General features: G+C 40.9%; 1 protein-coding gene across 4 annotated transcripts in view; it reads right to left on the bottom strand.

The window, feature by feature from the left end:
* Positions 1–19535, bottom strand: part of ENO4 (enolase 4) — a 52427-nt gene that overhangs the window by 8890 nt on the left and 24002 nt on the right. For 2 of the 4 annotated variants that reach the window (XM_078389605.1, XM_020779959.3), the window contains exons 2-10: positions 17327–17455; positions 15794–15984; positions 13333–13469; positions 10105–10274; positions 8643–8774; positions 6349–6402; positions 5382–5444; positions 3624–3791; positions 2421–2546 (exon numbers count right to left, since the gene is read on the bottom strand). In XM_078389605.1, coding sequence (XP_078245731.1) covers positions 2421–2546; positions 3624–3791; positions 5382–5444; positions 6349–6402; positions 8643–8774; positions 10105–10274; positions 13333–13469; positions 15794–15984; positions 17327–17455 — 1170 coding nt within the window. The remainder of the gene's footprint in view (positions 1–2420; positions 2547–3623; positions 3792–5381; positions 5445–6348; positions 6403–8642; positions 8775–10104; positions 10275–13332; positions 13470–15793; positions 15985–17326; positions 17456–19535) is intronic. The other 2 variants (XM_072995496.2, XM_072995497.2) reach the window with 2 other exon arrangements.

Here is a 19535-nt window from a genome sequence, read left to right as displayed (position 1 = left end):
GAGTTCTGGGGTGTTGAAGATTGTGATTCATCAAATGCATACTGTACCTTTTGGTGTTTTGCAGGTTTTTCCTTTGTATTAGAGTGTGTTTCTACAATTCTAGCTTTACGTTTGGTACCGTGTGCGGTATCAGCAGGCTCAGTACTGTGAGATGTTGCAACCACAGGAGAGGTATGGTCCCTGGGTATGCGATGCATGCTCTCAGACTGGGTGGTAGCCATTGATTTTTTAGTTGTTGGTACCAAGGGGACCTTTGCTTTATGTTTCTTCGGTACCGAGGAAGCTCCTACTTTATGTTTCTTTGGTACCGAGGGCGCTTCTGCTTTGCAGTTTTTCAGCACTGGAGAAGCTCAGTGGTATCGGTACCTCTTGTGCTTCCTGGTATTGGGGGAAGGCGATGTGTCAAATTCAGAGTTGGTATCATAGGAAGACATAGACGAAGACGAGGAATCTGAAGAGTAATCCAAATTGTATACCCGGCGAGGGTCGTAGATGTGTCGCATTCCTCAGTACCAGCACTGATGTTGTTTTTGGTACAGTACTGGTGCATAATCATAGTATGAATCACACTCCCTCTGATGTTTGGGCCAATGTTTTCGAGCCCTGGAGCTTTTATAGCCTTTGAGCCCCGAATGCTTCGGAGGCTAGCTCTCCTCAGTATCAGGCTGTTTGATATGGTGCCTTTTTGCTTTCCTCTTAACTGTGCTGAGATCTGGTGAACAAGAGGACCCAGAGCCTGTTACGAATCTCAGATCTGGAATCAATCTGGGGCTTGAAGGCACTGAGGAGTATGTGATTTGTGCCTCCGCCGAGGTGTCTACCAAGGGAGCCAGTACCATGAGCAACGGAGATGGTGGTTCCATATGTATTTGAGGCACCGAATGTTTATTGATTTCTAGATCAACAACAGAATGAAAGGAGGAATGTTGTGGCGTCAGTTGTCACGGAGAAGATGACTTGGATTTTTTATTATTATTATTATTATTTTGAAGTCTTAGGCTTCAGTTTGGTGGATGATTCAGCCTGGGAGCTGGACTTGATCTTAAGAGCTCTTCGAGTGGCGCGTTGAGTAAGAGAGAGTGGCGCGTTGAGTAAGAGAAGGAGTGTCCATGGTGGGAGGCTGCAGAGATTTCTCCCACAGATTGTTTATTATTTATTTTTCATTGTTTAATGTCTATTCCTGTATATTTTTATTTTTTGTTATATGTATATGTTATTGCATTTTTACCTGTCTGGAAGCCGCCGAGAGTGGTCGTATTGACCAGATAGGTGGGGTACAAATAGAACAAATAAATAAAATAAAATAAAGAAGCGCGGAGCCGCTGTTCCCTCAACTTTAGGTCTTGTTTTGTAAAGTTCTTACAGTGAACACAAGACGCGGGCTGGTGGGCTTCGCCCAGGCAAAATAAGTAGTTGGGATCTTCTTACAATAGGAGAGACAACTTTTGAACGAAACCTTAGGGGCCATAAAAGGCAGGAACGGAATAACTTGGAAGGAGAAGTGGGGAAAACTAATCTACAGTCTTTTAAAAAAATCAACAAGGAATACGAACAATTAGAAGAAATGAAAGCGATCAAGCAATTGAACTTGTCCTTTTATAATTTCCAGGTCACTGTAGGAAAGCATCAGGAAAAAGAGACCTCTACAGCAGAGGAAAAAATGGAAGTGAGGTAATCGCCATGAAGAGTGGACCACGTGGGCTGCCAGGGGGGGCAGTCCTAGCGATCTTTTTACCTCCATAATATTCCAAGGCATCTGCGCATGCACAGACTAAACCCATTAGTGTGCATTCACAGAGGCCATGAAGAAGAATCAGCCTTTTCTTATGTGACACAGTATCCTATCAATATCCCCACCCCCGCCTCGTCAAAGCATGATTCAATCAATGGCAGGTGTAACAGACATGCCACTAAACTCTATTCTGTGCAGGGTATGCTTTCATATTGCGCAAATTATTTACTGTTTCCGCAGCATTCACTTGCATAGGCTAAAAAATTGCATTTTTGAAAGTTCCACTTAAATTGGCTTGGGCATTGGAATCCTCCCTTGTATAGATTATGTTCTGTCCTGCACAATAATCCCACAGAGTTTGTGGAAAAATTGTTTGATATTGTGCATTATTTTGTTTTCTGTACAGAAAAATCAGTGAACAAATCAAGAGAAAGGAGACCAAAATTCTTGTTTTCCCTCACTGGTGCCAAGAAATCCCAAGGGAAGTCTAGGAAGACAAGGAAATTGAGCAAAAACAAAAAAATTCGAGTTTTCCTTATATCTTTGTAGCCACACATCTTTCACATTTTAACAGGGCCAGACCTATGCAGCTGCAGTGAGGTTTAATTTCGAACTATTCCCAAATCTTAAACACTTTCAAGATGTTTCTTTCACTTGTAGATCCTATTTTGAATAACACAATGCCTACCTCTTTTCTCAGTGGATCTATTAATGTTATGATGGATGGGAACTTATTAATCAAGTCCACATATACATCCACCATTTCATCAGAAGTCTTGTGTGTTCCAAGCAGCACTTCGTATTTACCTTTACTCTGAAATTTAAAATATGGACAAGATAAAGCAAATGTGGATCTACCCAACTTTCCTTCATTAGGTAGGTATAGGAATGAACTAGAGCCATACATTGCCCCCACCCACACATTTGGTGCCCAAATACGAGAACACAGGTTAGTCCTGATTGCCCCCCTGTGCCCTTTGGAGACACTTTGACTCAATTCTTATCCAAGTCTATGCCAATACTTGTACATTTCCAGTTATATGCAAAATTAATATTCTCTTCAAGGGGTGAAATGCATATAGCTGAGTGAGATCACAAACTAAATGGTGAAGGCAATGGTGCAGGCAGGACAGAAGGTGTGTGGCCAGGCAGCAGCTGTCTGCAGAGATGGCTGCTTGGCATTATTTTACTTCCCCTCTTTTCTCCAACATCCAGGAGAAAGCCCCTTCTCCAGCTTTCTAAGGAGTGATGGATATTGAAAGAGTAATGGGAATGGTCTTTTCAATTTCCTCTTAAACGGACAATGGGAGCTTCCTCTGCTCTATTTGGTGTCCTTTCTCTCTGCCCCTTCTTCCCCTTCTGTGGATCTGAAATTAGTGGTGATGATTTAATCAATGACTTTGGAGAAGAAAAGGTGAGGAAGGTTCATTTCTAAGATAAAGAGCATCCTGTCTCTCCTTTGCTACCAAATTGGTGTCTTCCTGAGTTGTTTCTCTCTCTCTCCCCCCCCCCACCTCTCCCACTTCTGATTGTGACACATGAATACTGAAATTAACACAAAGCACCTGTGGGTGTGCTGTTTTGCCTCTAGACTCTTTGCTCCATTCTGTGGTTGCCCCAGAAACACACTCATATCATTGATTTCATTTATTTTGACACATATGTCCAAAGACCATGCGGATCCCTATAGTCAACTATGGTAGTTAGGAAACACAAAGGTACCACAAAATGGGGCACTGCCCTTTCTCCTGCATGAAATGGTTTGCCATTTTATTCTTCCTCCCCAAGATGTGCATTTTCCTTTGAAATAATTCACTGAGGTAAAAAACAGCTATTCACAAGGACAAAGACTGCTCAAAATTAAGATACTGTGTTAAAAACAAAAACTTACATAGTCCATTAGCTCATGAGCAGCACAGTTTATTCCCAAATACATATCTATTCCCAACTCCAAAGAAAGATTCGTACAAGCTGTCTGGATCCAAGTCAGAGGCTGTTCTAAGTTTTCACTCCCCATCACAAGGCAGCCTAAGTGAGATATTTTTTTAAGAACAGGAGGCTGCAAATAAATAAAAAAATAGTGCTGGTATTAACTTAAATATTTCCACACAGAACTTGCTTAACCTAACACATGCCGCTTGCATCCCAAATACACTATACTGCCTGTCAGAGAAGATGTGTATTCCCTATATAACTCTTCAATAGGTCAGTTTATGGCGATATTACTTCTTGGTATGGTCAGATGGATGCAGAGGTGACAATTACTGAGTGGGCTAGTACATACCATTCCATGCCCATAGCAGCTTGAACATACTTCTGATTGAGTTACTTTGCAGCCTTTATAGAAAATTTAGGGGAAAAGGACATTTAGTGAAACACTTGATGAAGGCATTGTGCTATTTCCAGGGGATCCAGCATTACTACAATGTTTAATAATGTATAAAACAAATATAATCAACACAATCCAGACAAAATGAATTTTATTTCATTTAGCAAAAGAGATTTATGGATGTGCTTAACATAATCAAATGGAAAAAGACTTCTTGATGTTTTACTTTGGCTGGATCATTACAACCAACTCAATCGCAAGATGCAAGAAATATAGCATTGGATTGTGATTCTGACAAAATACAGCCCAAGCCCATCTGCTGAGAGATAAGTCCAATTAGTTTTCAGGAACTTGCTCCTTAATGTTTGGGAATCCAGCCATAGACAAACTGAGTTTTATCAGAGCCTGGTAAATTGAAGACGGCATTCCATTGAAAAGCATTACAGTTTGAATAAAATATATTTTGTCATATCCACAGGTGTAGGAAAATGAAGCTTTATGGTGTAATTGGTTTGTCACATTCACGGAATTTTACAGAGGTTCTAAACATAATTGTCATTCATTTGAACCCATCCTTTGTTTTGCTCTCTCCTTGTTTTTCCCCCCATATTTTTTAACAAAAACGTCCATTAAGAACTTGCAATGGTGTGTGGATGATTTGAATATTATGCTTTTGATTAAATGACTGAAATTAACTTATATGCAATCAATCTACCACTTTTTGTGTAGGAAAAATCAAGAAAAATCAAACCACCACGATCTCTTTGTTAACTGCGTTCCCATCTTCATGGGAATTATATCACCTTTACGAGACATAACTTTGCTCCCTACCACTTGGAATGGCAGGCCAAGGAAATACAGATTGAAGGTTTAAGATTAAGGATGTAATAGCTGACAAAATCCTGAAGACAAGACAATTTGATGGAAAGGAATCTTGGATTCTGTTTGTGAGGCCTGAAGCATGGAATGTATTTGAATCAGGAACAGTCCATTTTTATTTTTCTTGGTTAGCAATTTTTCCTAGTGGTGGGTAATATTTGCTGCCTTTCTGTATATTATATTGTATTACTGTCATTTTAATATTTTACTCCAGTTCTGTTACAAAATAATTATATGTACCAGAAAATAACATTTAGCACAAGGGTGCAAATGTAATACATGTACTGCTTCTCTACAGGGTTACAAAGCCATTCCAACAAATCAGCAGTAACACACATGAAAACAACATAGATTATTAGATTATAAACCTAATTATTCCAACGACTTCATTACTCACCAACCTACTCTTAAAGTTTAAGACAGCATTATCTCATTCCTTACCGGAACTTTCTTCCCTGCATCTCGTGTAGCAGACTTTTTACCATCTCCCACGGAGCTAGGCTGCTGCAATGGTTTGAAGAAATTGTAAGAAAGACATTAGAATTTGGACAAATGTGAAAATGAAAGCCATAATTTCAACTAAGAAATCTGAAGATAGTATATAGCAGCGGTCCCCAACTTTTTTGGGACCTCAGACCAGCTGAGCCTCTGAGGAAGGCAGGGCCCCCCCCGCAGGTGCATGCGTGTGCATACACACTCTCAAGCACATGTGAAGAGGTGGGGGAACACCCGCCCACCCTGGCATAAGCGCTCCCCCACCCCTTCGCAGATTTGCAGGGGCGCACGCACGCATGCAAATAACTTCGCGTGGGCGCTCGGGCACATACATGAAGGTGTGGGGGAGCACCTGCCCGCCACCGTGAGCACTCCCCCATCCCTTCGCACATGGGCGTCTGCATGCCCACCTGCGTGCACACCCACCCCTTCGCATGGACACTCGGATGCATGTGTGAAGGGGTGGGGGAGCACTCATGCGGTGCTGGCACATGCGCACATGTGCAAAGCAGCTGTGGGGAGGGGAGTGCATGGGGGTGGAAGGTCTGTCTTCATGGTCTGGCTCAGGCCACGGCCCGGCATCGGGCCGTGGATTGGGGGTTGACGACGCCTGGTATATAGGATAACAATGACAAACAGGCAGGTAAATGGGTATGTTCAATATATCAGAAAACTGAGTTTGGAAAATACAGTAAATAGGTTATTTGGTTGCCAACTGAAAAGACATCCAGTTTAATACTTTGCATAACATCACTGAGTCTGAATGAACTGGGTTTTTTGTGGGGGGGGGGGGGTAGAATATAAAGTGAAACACACGAAGTAACATTTGCAAGGTTCAGGCACAAAAAAGTTAAGTGGATCCTATAAGAAAGCAGTTTTGTATGAACTGCTGAATTTTTACCATTTTACCCACCAGTTCTATCAACTTCAACACGTGTTTTTGAATATCCAGAAATCTTTCAATAGCCTACAAGAAAAATTTAAAAATAGCCCTCAATATCATGAATTTGTTTCCATCAAAAGTAACATTTGTTTTTATTTTATTTGCAAATACAGTGGCCAGCCAGGCTACTTGAGAAGTTGTGAGGGATCCACAACCATATAAATTTAGATATTAGCAGGCAGGAAGCAGACAAAGCAGCAGTATACAAGTCAAAACAACAATAACAACTTCTCCAGTTTTAATCCACCATCATTGAGCAGCAGTCAGACATTTGGCAACCAGGGTCTACACCAATTCCTAGCTGGCTGAATAGGTGATGGCCATATCAAATTCAGTCTATTTTCCACATGGCCTATTGTTTCCTTTATTTCAGTTGCTCTCTGAGTTTCAGCATATGACTATACAACCATATACAGTCGTGCCCCCCTTAACGATTACCCCGCATTACGACGAATCCGCTTCATGACAATGTTTTAAATGGGTTTTTGGTTCCCTGCTTCGGGAACCGATTCTTCGCATTACGACGATCAAAACAGCTGATCATCAGGTTTTCAAAATGGCCACCGGGTGCTCAAAATGGCTCCCCACTGTCCTTAGGGATGAATTCCTTGCTATACAGGCACCGAAAATGGCCGCCATATGGAAGATCTTCGCTGGATGGTGAGTTTTTAGCCCATTGGAATGCATTAACCGGGTTTTAATGTGTTTCAGTTGGTTTTTTATTTTTGCTTTACGATGTTTTCACTCTACAATGATTTCACTGGAATGAATTAACATCGTTAAGCAAGGCACCACTGTATCTTTAATTCAAGGGATTAGATTAAAGAATGGATGTCCGGGAGACTAATGAGCAAACAGATTCTCCCCCCACCTTCTTCCTTTGTAAGTTATTATTTTTACAAATCTGCTTTATGATATTCTAAAACAGGGACCAGGGAACTTTTTTACCTTTTACTTTTACCCCCTAAAAATTTTATATACGCCAACATTACCCCCCTTTCTCCACCTGCGGGTGGGTCCTGGGTGGCTGTCAAAGAGCAGCAGGTGGCTCACCCTCTGGGGGCGCATGCCGCCGCCTCCTGCTCCGGCACCAGCTCTGGTGGCTGCTCGCGGGGCGGCCAACGTCGGGCCTTGGCATCAGGGCTCCTGCAGGCCTCACCGTTGAAGGGCTGCAACAGCTGCCGCACAGAGGGCGAGAGGCTCCGCCAGGCCTGGCCAGCGCAGATGCACTGCCAAAGGAAGCTGCGTGGCCGGGTGAGCACCGTTGCTGCCCAATGGGCCCTCCAAGAATGGGGCATGGGGGCGGCGGTGTCCTGGTGCTGGGAGGCTGAGCCTGGCCCAGGCCGCCATCATGGCCGTGCCCTCCCACTTCCATCGCAATCCACCTCTCCAGGCACTGGAAGGAGAGGCTCCTCCTGGCTGGGGCTCTCTGGCCACTCGCCCCGGCCTCACCCTCCACCTTGGCCGGCACCACCGCTGCCTCGGCTGCTGTACATCGCTGGCCTGGGCCCATTGCTGGCCACCATCCGGCATGGCTCAGTTGCAGCTAGGCCAGAGGAGGGGGCGGAAAGGGGGTGATTAGGAGCCAGGGACCCCCCTCTGGGCAGAGGAGGAGGAGGAAGGAAGGAAGGGGGTTAGGGCCGCGTCCTCATTACCCCAGGATTTTCATTTTTACCCCATTTGGGGTTTTTTACCCCGTTCCCTGACCACTGCCTTAAATGTACGATTTATTGTACATTTTAATATGCATTATCTAAAATCCTCGTGATTACAGTCCTAAACCCAGATGTCCACTTTTACTCTGATTAATAACCAAAAGGGGGTAAGGATTTTAGTTATTCTTTATTAGATACCCTGTTTTCATGAAAATAAGACCTAACCTGAAAATAAGCCTAGTATGATTTTTCAGGATGCTCATAATATAAGCCCTACCCCCAAAATAAGTCCTAGTGAAGTGAACCCCGCCCGCCACCATTGTGCAGCAAGCAGAAGATGAGATGACTGTATTTGAATGAATGTAGATTGTTGTACATGAAAAAAATAAAACATGACCTGAAAATAAGCCCTACTGCATTTTTGGAGCAAAACTTAATATAAGACCCTGTCTTATTTTCAGGGAAAAACAGTAGAAGCACAGATAACTGAATATAGGATCATATACTATATATGCATGATTTGCTTCTTACAAGGGAATTACAATAAAGCTGAGTGCTTTTTAATATTGTACGTATTATAATCAATGTGAAAACAGCAAAATACCATACTTGCTTAACTGTTAGCCATGTTGGAGGTATAAGCATAATTTCTTTCATTAAATTAAGTCTTCCAGGTGATGACTTTCCACAACTCAGTATTGTCATCATTGGAAGTGGCATTGCTAGTTCTTTAGATATCTCCTAAAATGGAAAATGAAATATGTTATCATTAGTAGTCACTCTATAAATAAAAGCCTGATTTTACTGGCCTTTTTTCCATCAGTGTTTTATAGATGACCTGCCTTGTGTATTGTCTAGATCAGTGGTCCCCAAACTTTTTTGAACCATGGACCAGTGGGGGAGGGTCCTGGGCGGCTGTCAAAGAGCAGCAGGTGGCTCACCCTCTGGCCCACAGGGAGGCAGAGCTCGGCACGCAAATGCAAACACCACACTCGGGGGGTGCACTCATGCACACGCGCACAAGCACGCTCCCAGGGTCAGAGCGCACTCACATGCAAGCGCATGATGGTGCTCACAGGGGACCGCCATGTGCACATGCGCATAGTGTGAGTGCAGGAGGCAGACCACGCTCACATGCATGTGTGCGACGCCGCTCAAAGAGAGCGCTCACGGGGGGTAGATCTGTGTCTGCGGCCCGGTCCTGGATAGGCTGTGGACCGCTATCAGGTTGCAGACTGGGGGTTGGGGACCTCTGGTCTAGATGCCTACATTTGTAAATAAATTATACACCATTCGTGGACGCGACTAGCAAGCAATCCAAACCTTGATTGAATCATATAACTTGTCCAGCCCCTTCTAAATTAAATCAGCAAGGGCCGCACCAGCTACCTGAAGGATTATACCCTTAAAATAAAATTAAAAAAATAAAAATCTTTACACATTCCTGCCTTTATACATTCCTTGTACACTATGGGCTTACACACCAAACCAGTGCAACTGCAGGAGTGAGCTGGCTACAGTCATAATCTTTATAACCAGTTCTATCTAGTTTTGCAACAAAAAATCAAAACACTGAGCTATACCAAACTTTTTCAACCCTTCTATCAGAATAGGGTTCAGTCCCTAACACCACAAACATTAAATATAAGGTTTCCCAGATGTCAGACTGCAAATCCAGTCTGACATCTGTATTTCTCAGGTTGACCTCCTATTCCAGGGGTGGGCAATTAATTTCTATAGGGGGGCTACATAAAAAATCTGAACTGTGTTCAGGGGCCAAACCAACTTTACTTAAAAATAAAATGAAATAGTGATGTTATGATTCTTTTTATTTTAAACTTGTTAATCTTCACAAATACTAAAGAGGGTTTTTGCGGTATGTTAAATATAAGCAACTGATTAACTTTAGACAAAAATGGTTTTGATGTTCAAAACTGTCTGCGGGCCATACAGGAACGACTCGCGGGCCGTATGTGTTCCTCGGGCCACACTTTGCCCAGGTCTGTCCTATTCCCACCTTGAGTTGCAATTGTGGAACAATTTCAGCAAAATGCGCAAATCCTGACAGTACCTGATTAGATTTCAGCAAAGCAATATGCAAGTATAAAGGCATCTCACGAATAGCTGCTGCAGCCTTGGCAGCAGCAAGTGATATGCACCCAATAGCCATGCTTCCCGGAACTTCAGGCTCATGGGGTTCTGCTGGTAGGATTGGTTTTTCCATCACAGAAGCCTTCTTCCCTGAGAATAAGATAAAAAGGTAAATACTATTTGCTAGCTACATTATCATCATTGCAGGGGGAATGACAATGCTAACAATTCCTTTATCCTGGAGTAGGGAATTTGTGGCCATTCAAATAGCATTGGATTGCCATTCCCATCAGTCATAGCTACCATAGCCACATATTCCCTACCATTACTGTTATACTAAGGTTCTGAAATCAAAGGAAATTAAAAAAAGAAATTCACACGTTTCTTATTTTACAAGCAATTGCATATGACTTACAACAACAGCTCCAAAGAAGAATTCCATCATATCTGACCAGGACTTGAAAAATTTTAGAATATCTCACCAGTCAGTCAAAAATTTCACCAGTCAACATGACCAAACGATAGCCTTGCAATTTATTGGGATTGGGAATCACTGATTTATACTCTCAGACTTGGGTTGCTTTATTACCTGCGTTCCTGTGGGGTCATGAAGCTTGTGTTTTGAATGCCTTTCTTTTGAATGTCTCCAGGAAAAATAAAACTGAAAGCAAAAGCACTCAGCCTCTTAAGGAGCCATGGTTCCCTCCCACCCCAGGATGCATCCTCGTTTGGTTCAAATTGGGAGCAAGGAATCTCCATATTCTCCAGCATGGGACTACTATACATTCTCCTGCAGAGCTATATCTCTATGTACCACTCGAACTCTCTTCTTGCGAGAAGAGGGCAGTTTTCCTTTTGCAATGGGAGGGGGAAGGGAGGACTGCAGGAATAGAGACAGAGAGAGGCGGAGGAGGGGAAGGAGGCAGGGAGGGAGAGAGGGAGCTGTGACTTGTCAAGCAGCATTTTTCACTTGTCACAGACGAGTGGACGAGCGCATTTTTCAAGCCCTTTATCTCACCATTTTCTCCAACTTGCTTTCTAACACATCTCTGCTTTGTACTTCAACTACCTTTGTTTTAACATCTGATATTTCAACCACCACATACAAGGTTTCTTTTTTCAAGATAGAGCCACTCTTTCCTTCTCATGAATTCTAAGCTTAGACCTAGACTTTCCAAGCAATATTTTGCATGCACAAAACTCAGAATCCAAAGTACATTTTGAAAATTACTCTGCTCCCACTTAGATACCTTAGTAATGGTAAAATTTCTGTAACACAGAACTTAGCATCATCAACACCGACTTTGACATTTATGTTCCCAAATCCTTATCATCCAATGGCTTACTTTGATTCTCAAACAGGACCTGACATCTTTTGAAATCTTGACACTAGTTGTAGGTGCTAAGTGTCTTTGAAAATCTGACCTTTAAACACTTTTGAACAGCAGAACATAAATACCCAAGTGCAACTATGGAACTCTATGCATGCACACAACTACAATGGTATTTAATTTGAAGCACACTGTAGATTTGATGCTCTTTATGCCTAGGAAGTACAACTAAAGACAATTATCAAAATGTCAAGCATGAATGAAAGCACATTCATTCTCCAGAGAAACTTAAACTTGTGTGTAATTCTCCATGAAAAACTCCCTATGAAGTGGCAAGTTCTACACCTGGAGTTTAAAGATCTCTTCTTCCATCTGTGTCTAATCAACAAATATTTTCTCCAAGCAAAGTGAAAGTGCTATTTATTTTACATGCACTAATAGCAGGACACCCCCAAATGCTGATGGCTTGGGATGGCGAAATGGTCTATTGTATCCCTCAGTGGTGGAGGCACCTCTTGTTTGAGAACATAAGACAGTTCTCGGGAACTGTAGCAAGTGGAACAGATCAGAATGGAGTTTTCCATGAACAGGGAGGAGCTGGCTTTTGATCTGCTCAATCCAAAGCTGCTTTATTCCTCTAGAAAGACCCAATGCAGGTCCATTAGCTCTGTTCCAATACCCTCTTCTTCCAATGGGGAAGAAACTAGAAATACAAACTGGAAATGAAAAAGCCTGTCAAAACTACATGTACATTATATTTCCCTTGAGTAGCATGAACCAGCAATACTGGGGGTGAAGTGAAGGTTACGTGTTCCACTTCTCCCTTGTCTTATTTAGGATTGCTCTTTAAGAAAACAATAGCAACTAAAGTAACATAACCTGTGATGCAAAGTTATCAATACCAACTGCATAATATTTATAAATCAATGGCCAAAATCATTTTGCTTAGCGATGCAAATAGTGTAACTTCTGGAGGCAAATTGTCTCAAACCATATAAACATTCACATTCTTTTCTTTAACTAATAATGGAAACAGCCAATAGCAACTGTTCAAAAGGCTAGTAATAACAGGAGCACTTGGCACATCCACCTGAATTTCAACAGGGGGTTACAGAGTCCAGGAGTCAACCACTTACACTACAGGGTGATTAGAATGTTATTACATTGAATGAAAAAACTTTCTATGAAGGTCTTATCTGATAAGAGATGGTGCAACTAGATCATCTCACAAACCAGCATAAAGCAATGGGTCATCCTCAGTGCCCCTTCAGCTTGTGGTTGTTCCATCAAACTTGACCAAATCAACATGAACCTGGCAGCAATTAGTGTACTCTTCTACATTTTATTGTAGTAAAATGAAGTAGACTAGCACAAGTTCATTGGATACATGCTCATGTATCAAGATACAGAATGTAACTTCAAGCTGGAGGATCCTATGTGATGTTCAGGTAGGCTCCTCTAACATCAGTCGAAGGAGGAAAATGGGAATCCAAAGCAACTGAATCCAGCACCTCTTCTTCCTTCTGAAATCTCCATTAAAAGAGCTCAGACAGCAACAAAGGAAAAGAAATAGTTTCACGATTATCACTCAGTGTTGCCTATTCCCTATGTGTAGCTGTTCCGGGTTTACTTGCAATAATGAGTTACAGCCTGCAATCTGACATCAGGAAGCAAACATGCTGGAAGTGCTAGCAGAATGCAAGAAAGCAAGCAAGGTAAGGAGGGAAGTTCTACAAGTGTAGAAAGAAAAGAAACACATTTTGGACTGCCATGCAGATTTCACTATCTGCCTTACACAAGGATCCTTCTGTTAGAAGGGGAAAGCTGAATACCATGATAACATTTCTCCTTTATCAATAAAAAATTCATTCTTCAACCTGGTTTATTTGATTTCTTTTTTCCAGAAGGTGCTGCTGCAGCTTGAGGAACAGTCAACACTGCTTCCTGGCTTTCATTTTCTTTTTCAGTTTTCCTTCTTTCTTTGTCTTCTTCTGCTTTCTTTGTAAAATATTCACTGCCATAAAAGAAAGAACCACGGCCACATATTGTTTTAGAACACTATGGACTCAAACTTTACAAGACTAAGGGTGGGAAGTTTCATGACATAAAATGAAACGCTGTTGCTCAGTTACACAAACAGTGTAACTCTGGGAAGGAAATTGTTAAAAGTTAAGAAATCTCTGTAAACATTAATTGTTACAAGCTGAGTCACATGGCTCAGCATGCAATAGATGGTGCCTATGGAGACTTTTTAACTTATGGCAAAAGTTACGCTATTTGTATAAATGCACAACAGAAATTCAGCCAACAAATAACACTTGCCATTATCATGCTGTTTATTCTGTTTCAGAAAGAAATAGTTATTCTAAATAAAACCATATGGAGAGAAGCCAGCAAAAAAGTTTCCAATATTGTTTATATTCATGGGGCTGCCCATGAAAACTGATGCTGAAATGTAACCAATGCTGCAAGGAGTCTGCACATTATTCACAAAATTCAAATGGCCCAAAATTCTGCAGCCAAACAACTGTTCCAGATGGTGTGAAAACAGAATATAACTTTAGTTGTATATGACCTACACTGGCTATCTGCTGGCTTCCAGACTAACAAAGGGATGTTTTTTACCTTTAGAGCTCTAAATTGTTTTGGGTGTACATTCTCGAATATGTATCCCAAACATATTCCGTTCAACAAACGAGGTCCTACTTTAGATCCTTCTACAAACTGACACCTGGAAGGTAGGCACAAGGACCAGAACCTTTTTGCTGCTGTATTAACAACTCAGAGATTCCCTCTTTAAAAATGCTCTAGGTAGTGACACTTGGAGCATTAGATTAGAATATGGCTCTTTTAACAAGTCTTGGGGAAAAGCTACAATGATAATCTGACCACTAATAATAACTACTGTAGCATTTTATTATATTGTATTTATTATTTCCTTTTTCAGTGCTGAATTTTTTTTCAAGCCCATCACCACCAATGTGGGAAGAATATAGTTTCAAGCCACTGAACAGGTTTCCCCAGCAGGCTCAACGAATAGCACAACCACTCTATTGACAGAAAAGAACGTAGTGGAGCATTCAAGGAGGACTTCTGGCTAATTAAATACATAATAATAATGTTTGGGGAAAACAATGAGGTCACTTATGGCTGAACAGTTCATCAAAAACAAGTACCCAGTTTCCTTAATAATGATTTTCGTACATCAGATTATGAAGAAGCTTGTGGTTGCAACAATATTTATTACTTTGTGCTCAAGTGGGAGTGAAAGAAGAGAAGGAAGCTTAAAGCTGTAGACATTTAAGAAAATACGAGCAAGAGAAGAAACTTAAAAATAAATAAAAACTAACATACAGGCAGACCTGCCTATGCTTCCATCAGTGATAGGTTGCAAGAAATTCGTTTTTTAGTCAGAATTGAGGCTTATATCTCAACAAGCTGATGCTGAAATGTAACCAATGTTGCAAGGAGTCTGCACATTAAATCTCTCCACAGAGCAGTTTGATGAGTAGCGGGTGTCAATCAGCACAGAACTATAGCAATCACATCATAATCTATTTCAGAGCCTTTTTTAACTCACGTAATTCTATGCCTTTAGAATTTGGGGCTGAATTGTAGTTGCAGTATGTAGAGCTGAGTTTGTAAACAGTCTAGCTGACATTGTGTAATGCATGCTACCTTATTTAGAGCCATAATATTTATTAATGGATCAATTCAGATTCACTTACATTTCTGTCTGAACTCCCTTGTCTTTGTTAGTATTTATTGCTTAGTTTTTCTTCTTTGATATCACAATTTTTGAACTGTATCTCTTAAGTTAATGGATATTTACTGTAACAAGATTTGTTGTGTAGTGCAGCGGTCCCCAACCTTTTTGGGACCGTGGACCGGCTGAGCATCTGAGGAAGGCAGGGCACCATGTGCGAAGTGGTGGGGGAGCACGCGCACACATGCCAGTGCTGGCGTGAGCACTCCCCCACCTATTTGCACATGCACAGAGTGCCTGCACACAGGCACGCGCACCCACCCACCCCTTTGCGCAGGTGTTTGTGTGAAGGGGTGGGGGAGAACTCCTGCCAGCACTGGCACGCACTGCATGCAGGGGAGCAGGAGGTCTGTCTCCGCGGCCCGGTCCGGCTCAGGGGGCTGACGATCTCTGGTCTAGTAAACAAATAGATTTGTCTAAATAAAATTTGCCTGCAACTATTCATGCACAGTTGTCTCAGATTCTTAAGTACAATACATCTTCATGGCTGAATTACACAATTGTTGTAATATCATGGAATTTCAAAAGAAAAAATCACTGAATGATAAATAGAATAAATATGCAAGACTTACCCAAGCAGTTTGTCAATGTTATGTTGATCAGTAGGTTGAAGGCCTTTAAGCATTTCATTGAATGATTCATTTATCCATTCAATAGCTGTACTTATAGATTCACATCTCTCCTTTTCATCTGCATCAACTGCTTCTGGTGAGGCATTTTCAAGCATTTCAGCATGAGAAGAGAGAATGGCGGAACATATATTCTGCAGAATAGCATTTTAAAATACCCTTACTATTGAAACTTCGCATAATGAATATAAGAATGAAATTATTTCTTGCTAATGGCTTTTTTTATTGATTTATGTTGGAAACGGTTTTTCTCCTCTTCCACTGAGAAATATTATAAACTCTTTACACCTCAAGTATTGCCTCTCAAGCATTTGAAGAATTTTATCACTACACTAGACTTCTTCTAATACATTTTAATTTGATTTTAATTTTTATTACTCTAAACAGTAATATTCACATGAACTTTTGAATAATGCTAGTACCACTAGATTACACTGTACTATTTATCATTAGATTTCTCTTAAACAGACCTTAAAACATATATTTCAAGACATGAAAGACTGAAGAATGGCCTTAATTCTTTCATTCAATCCACTTGAATCTTCTACTGTGAGATGTGGAATATATTGATAGGTGAAACATGGGTGACTCATCTGTTGAGATTGGATTCTTTTGCCAAAAGGAATCACAGTCTGAGACTGAGGTTGTCCAGTAAAAGCCAAACTCCATGTGTTAAACATGTGGATGCATTTAACACCTCTAGAGATATCTTATTCATCCCTAAATCACAACAGCTACACAATGTGCAAAGAATCATGAAACCTCCTACCACTGTTGTGGTCCTGATGAAAATCCATGCTTTTATATCACTGAAACTGCTGTTCACCTCAGAAGGTTCTATTGGTACTACCCTGTTTCCTTGAAAATAAGACCTAACCTGAAAATCTACCCTAGTGTGATTTTTCAGGATACTTGTAATATAAGCCCCACCCCCAATATAAGCCCCAGTTAAGTGAAACCCTGCCCTCCACCATTTTGCAGCAACCAGAAGAAGACGACATGACTGTATTTGAATAGATGTAGATTGTTGTACATGACAAAAAATAAAAAATCCCCTGAAAATAAGCCCTAATGTGGTTTTTGCAGCAAAAAATAATACATGACCCTGTCTTATTTTCAGGGAAACATGGTAATATCTTTGGAGGAGGCTAATTTTTATCAGTTATATCATCAGTTATGAGGGCAGGGTCGAAGGAGCCTTCCTCATGCACCAAGCTCAGTCATGATCAACACTCCCCATTCCATGTCTCTTATTAATGAGGTTGAGAAACTCCTAAAGACGCATACAGTGCACTCATGTTAGTATGCTTTATCTCAAACTTTTGAACTTTCTGTATTATTCCAATGGCAGGCTGGGCTTGACCTGAGTCCGCACAGATAAACAGACAAGAATTTGGAGATCTTTCAGAATCTCTGCAGTCTGTCAGCTGGACACCACTGATTTATATACACAATGAAGCACAATCAAGTTCATACCTTGTCAGAGTCCCTAACTCGGCAATAAACTTTCACTTCTAATGCTGGTCGGCCAATCCCATCCAAAATCTTTTTCCCAAATATTTTACATATCACTGGAGGCTTTGATAATCCAGAAAAGTAGTTTGCCTTGAGAATAATAATAACTGTAATTAGTTTTCACACTTTAAAAGGGAGATTTCAATCATGCTATTTTCTGCAATGTACCCATTGACTAAAATTGGATTGTTCATTTATCCATCAGTTGGAATCATGTCAATTTGCAGTAAAATCTTCAGATCAGTTCTTAAATTTCAACACAGCCCACCTAGTTTCCACTGAACATTAGTTAATATTTGAGAATAAACTGCAATGGCATTCATTCAACATGGTGACCTATACTGACCATGCTGTTTCTAACCCTGCTGTTTAGAGTGCTGTGGATATACATTATTGGTGTTTGCTAGTGGTAGGTACTAGTGGTAGGTGCTTAGACCTGAGAGAAAAACTCCATATGGGAGTACAGTACTTCAAGATACAATATGGTACACTGGAACATTTGCTGGATACGGATAAGAAAACTATAGCCAGGGGGTCAGTCAGCCTGACACTCAAAAAATAATGACTCATTACATTTCTGAAGTCCCATTCATTGTCAGGGGAAATCTCCTGCCTTTTTCAGGCAAAGCAGAGTACAGAAATTTGACTGGATGCTCTGTCAGGTTAAAAGTTGTACCCAACAGAAGTGCATTTGTAAACCCTTGGGGAAAGCTTATGACTCTTGCATATCCAAAATGTTCCTTCAGAGAACTTCTTGTCTGGATAAGCCATCATGATGGCAAACTGTGAGTATAAAATGAAATTGAAATCTACAATTGTGCATTCTGAGTCTTTAGAACAGGATGGCCAAAAAAATCTAGAACAAAGCCCTAGTATTGTGATAAGGAATTTGTTTATGCTGCAAGCCTTATTGATCCTCCAAGCACAGAAAAACAGTCCAATGTAGTTAAGGAGTACTGAACATTAAGATCCAGGTTCAGTTTCTCAATGAACTATTAAACTCGCTGGTGATCTTGGTCCAGTCATATTCTCCTCAACCTGATTTGCCTCACTGGGTTGCTGTGAAATTAATGGAAGAAGAAGAGCCCTGTGTACCTCACCGTGAACTCACTGAAAGAAATGCAGAATATAAATATAGTTTTTCTTAGATAAGATTTTAGTGGCTGATAAGCAGGGAATAGCACACATGCTCTGAAGTTTTTCTTAATGTTCGTCTGTTGTATCCTTCAGAATATTTATATTTCTAAATAATAAATTATATTATTATTTATTATTAAAACTTTAATAATACTCCATATCCACTCTAGCAATAATATTTCAGGAACTGAAAACGTCAGTGGTACTGTAAGAGTGCCCATATGATTGTCATCTCATCTCCCCACATGGTACACACTATCAATTGCCACTAACTCTCTTTCACAGTTTAGGTATGACAAATAATACAATCTCTGCAGGAAATAAATTAACATAACTTCAATATTAGTAATGACAATGTCAGAAATCTTGTGTGGGAATATTTCAACAGTCCAGGAGATCATGTTACTAACCAACTGGTTATTTTTGAACAGAGAAGCATCAACAACAAGTTTCAATATAAAACAAGAATTCCTCCAAAGTTAACTCTTTACTGTATCTCCTTTAACTTGGATAGGGACAAAGGCCTTTAGTCACTAGGGTTAAAATACTGCTGGCAGACACAAGATAGTTCTGCAGACACAAGATTGTTGATGTCATCAGCTGCTGCTTTTTCACTGTTCATTAAAAGTTTCCAGTTGCAATTGTCCTCCACCGGGCTCTGAAACTCCCTAGGGATCTCTTTTGTCCTGGGGAAGCCTTGAAGGGTGATTTTTGGCCATTAAAAAGACTTCCCCTCCCACTATCCTGAGGCCCCCAAAGGCTTCCTCAGAACAAAAGGGATCCCTAGGGAGCCTCATAACATGGGAGGGAGTTTTTTTTTTTTTAAGAAATGAATAAAAGGTGATGACACCATCAGTCTTGCACAGGCAGAGCTGTGCCAAGAAAATTTCGGCCACTTGGACTTCTTATCAATGAACAAATGTCTCCGTGAATGGCAATTATCTCTGTTCTGTATCTTCTGCAATTCAGCCACCTTTAACCACAGTCCCCCCCCACCACTTTAGCTACATATTATTGCCTCTTGAGACTGCAA

This window comes from Pogona vitticeps, chromosome 3, assembly GCF_051106095.1.
Source record: "Pogona vitticeps strain Pit_001003342236 chromosome 3, PviZW2.1, whole genome shotgun sequence".
NCBI lineage: Eukaryota > Metazoa > Chordata > Lepidosauria > Squamata > Agamidae > Pogona > Pogona vitticeps.
Note: the sequence above shows the minus strand (reverse complement) of the source record. Positions and strands in the feature narration are given on the sequence as shown.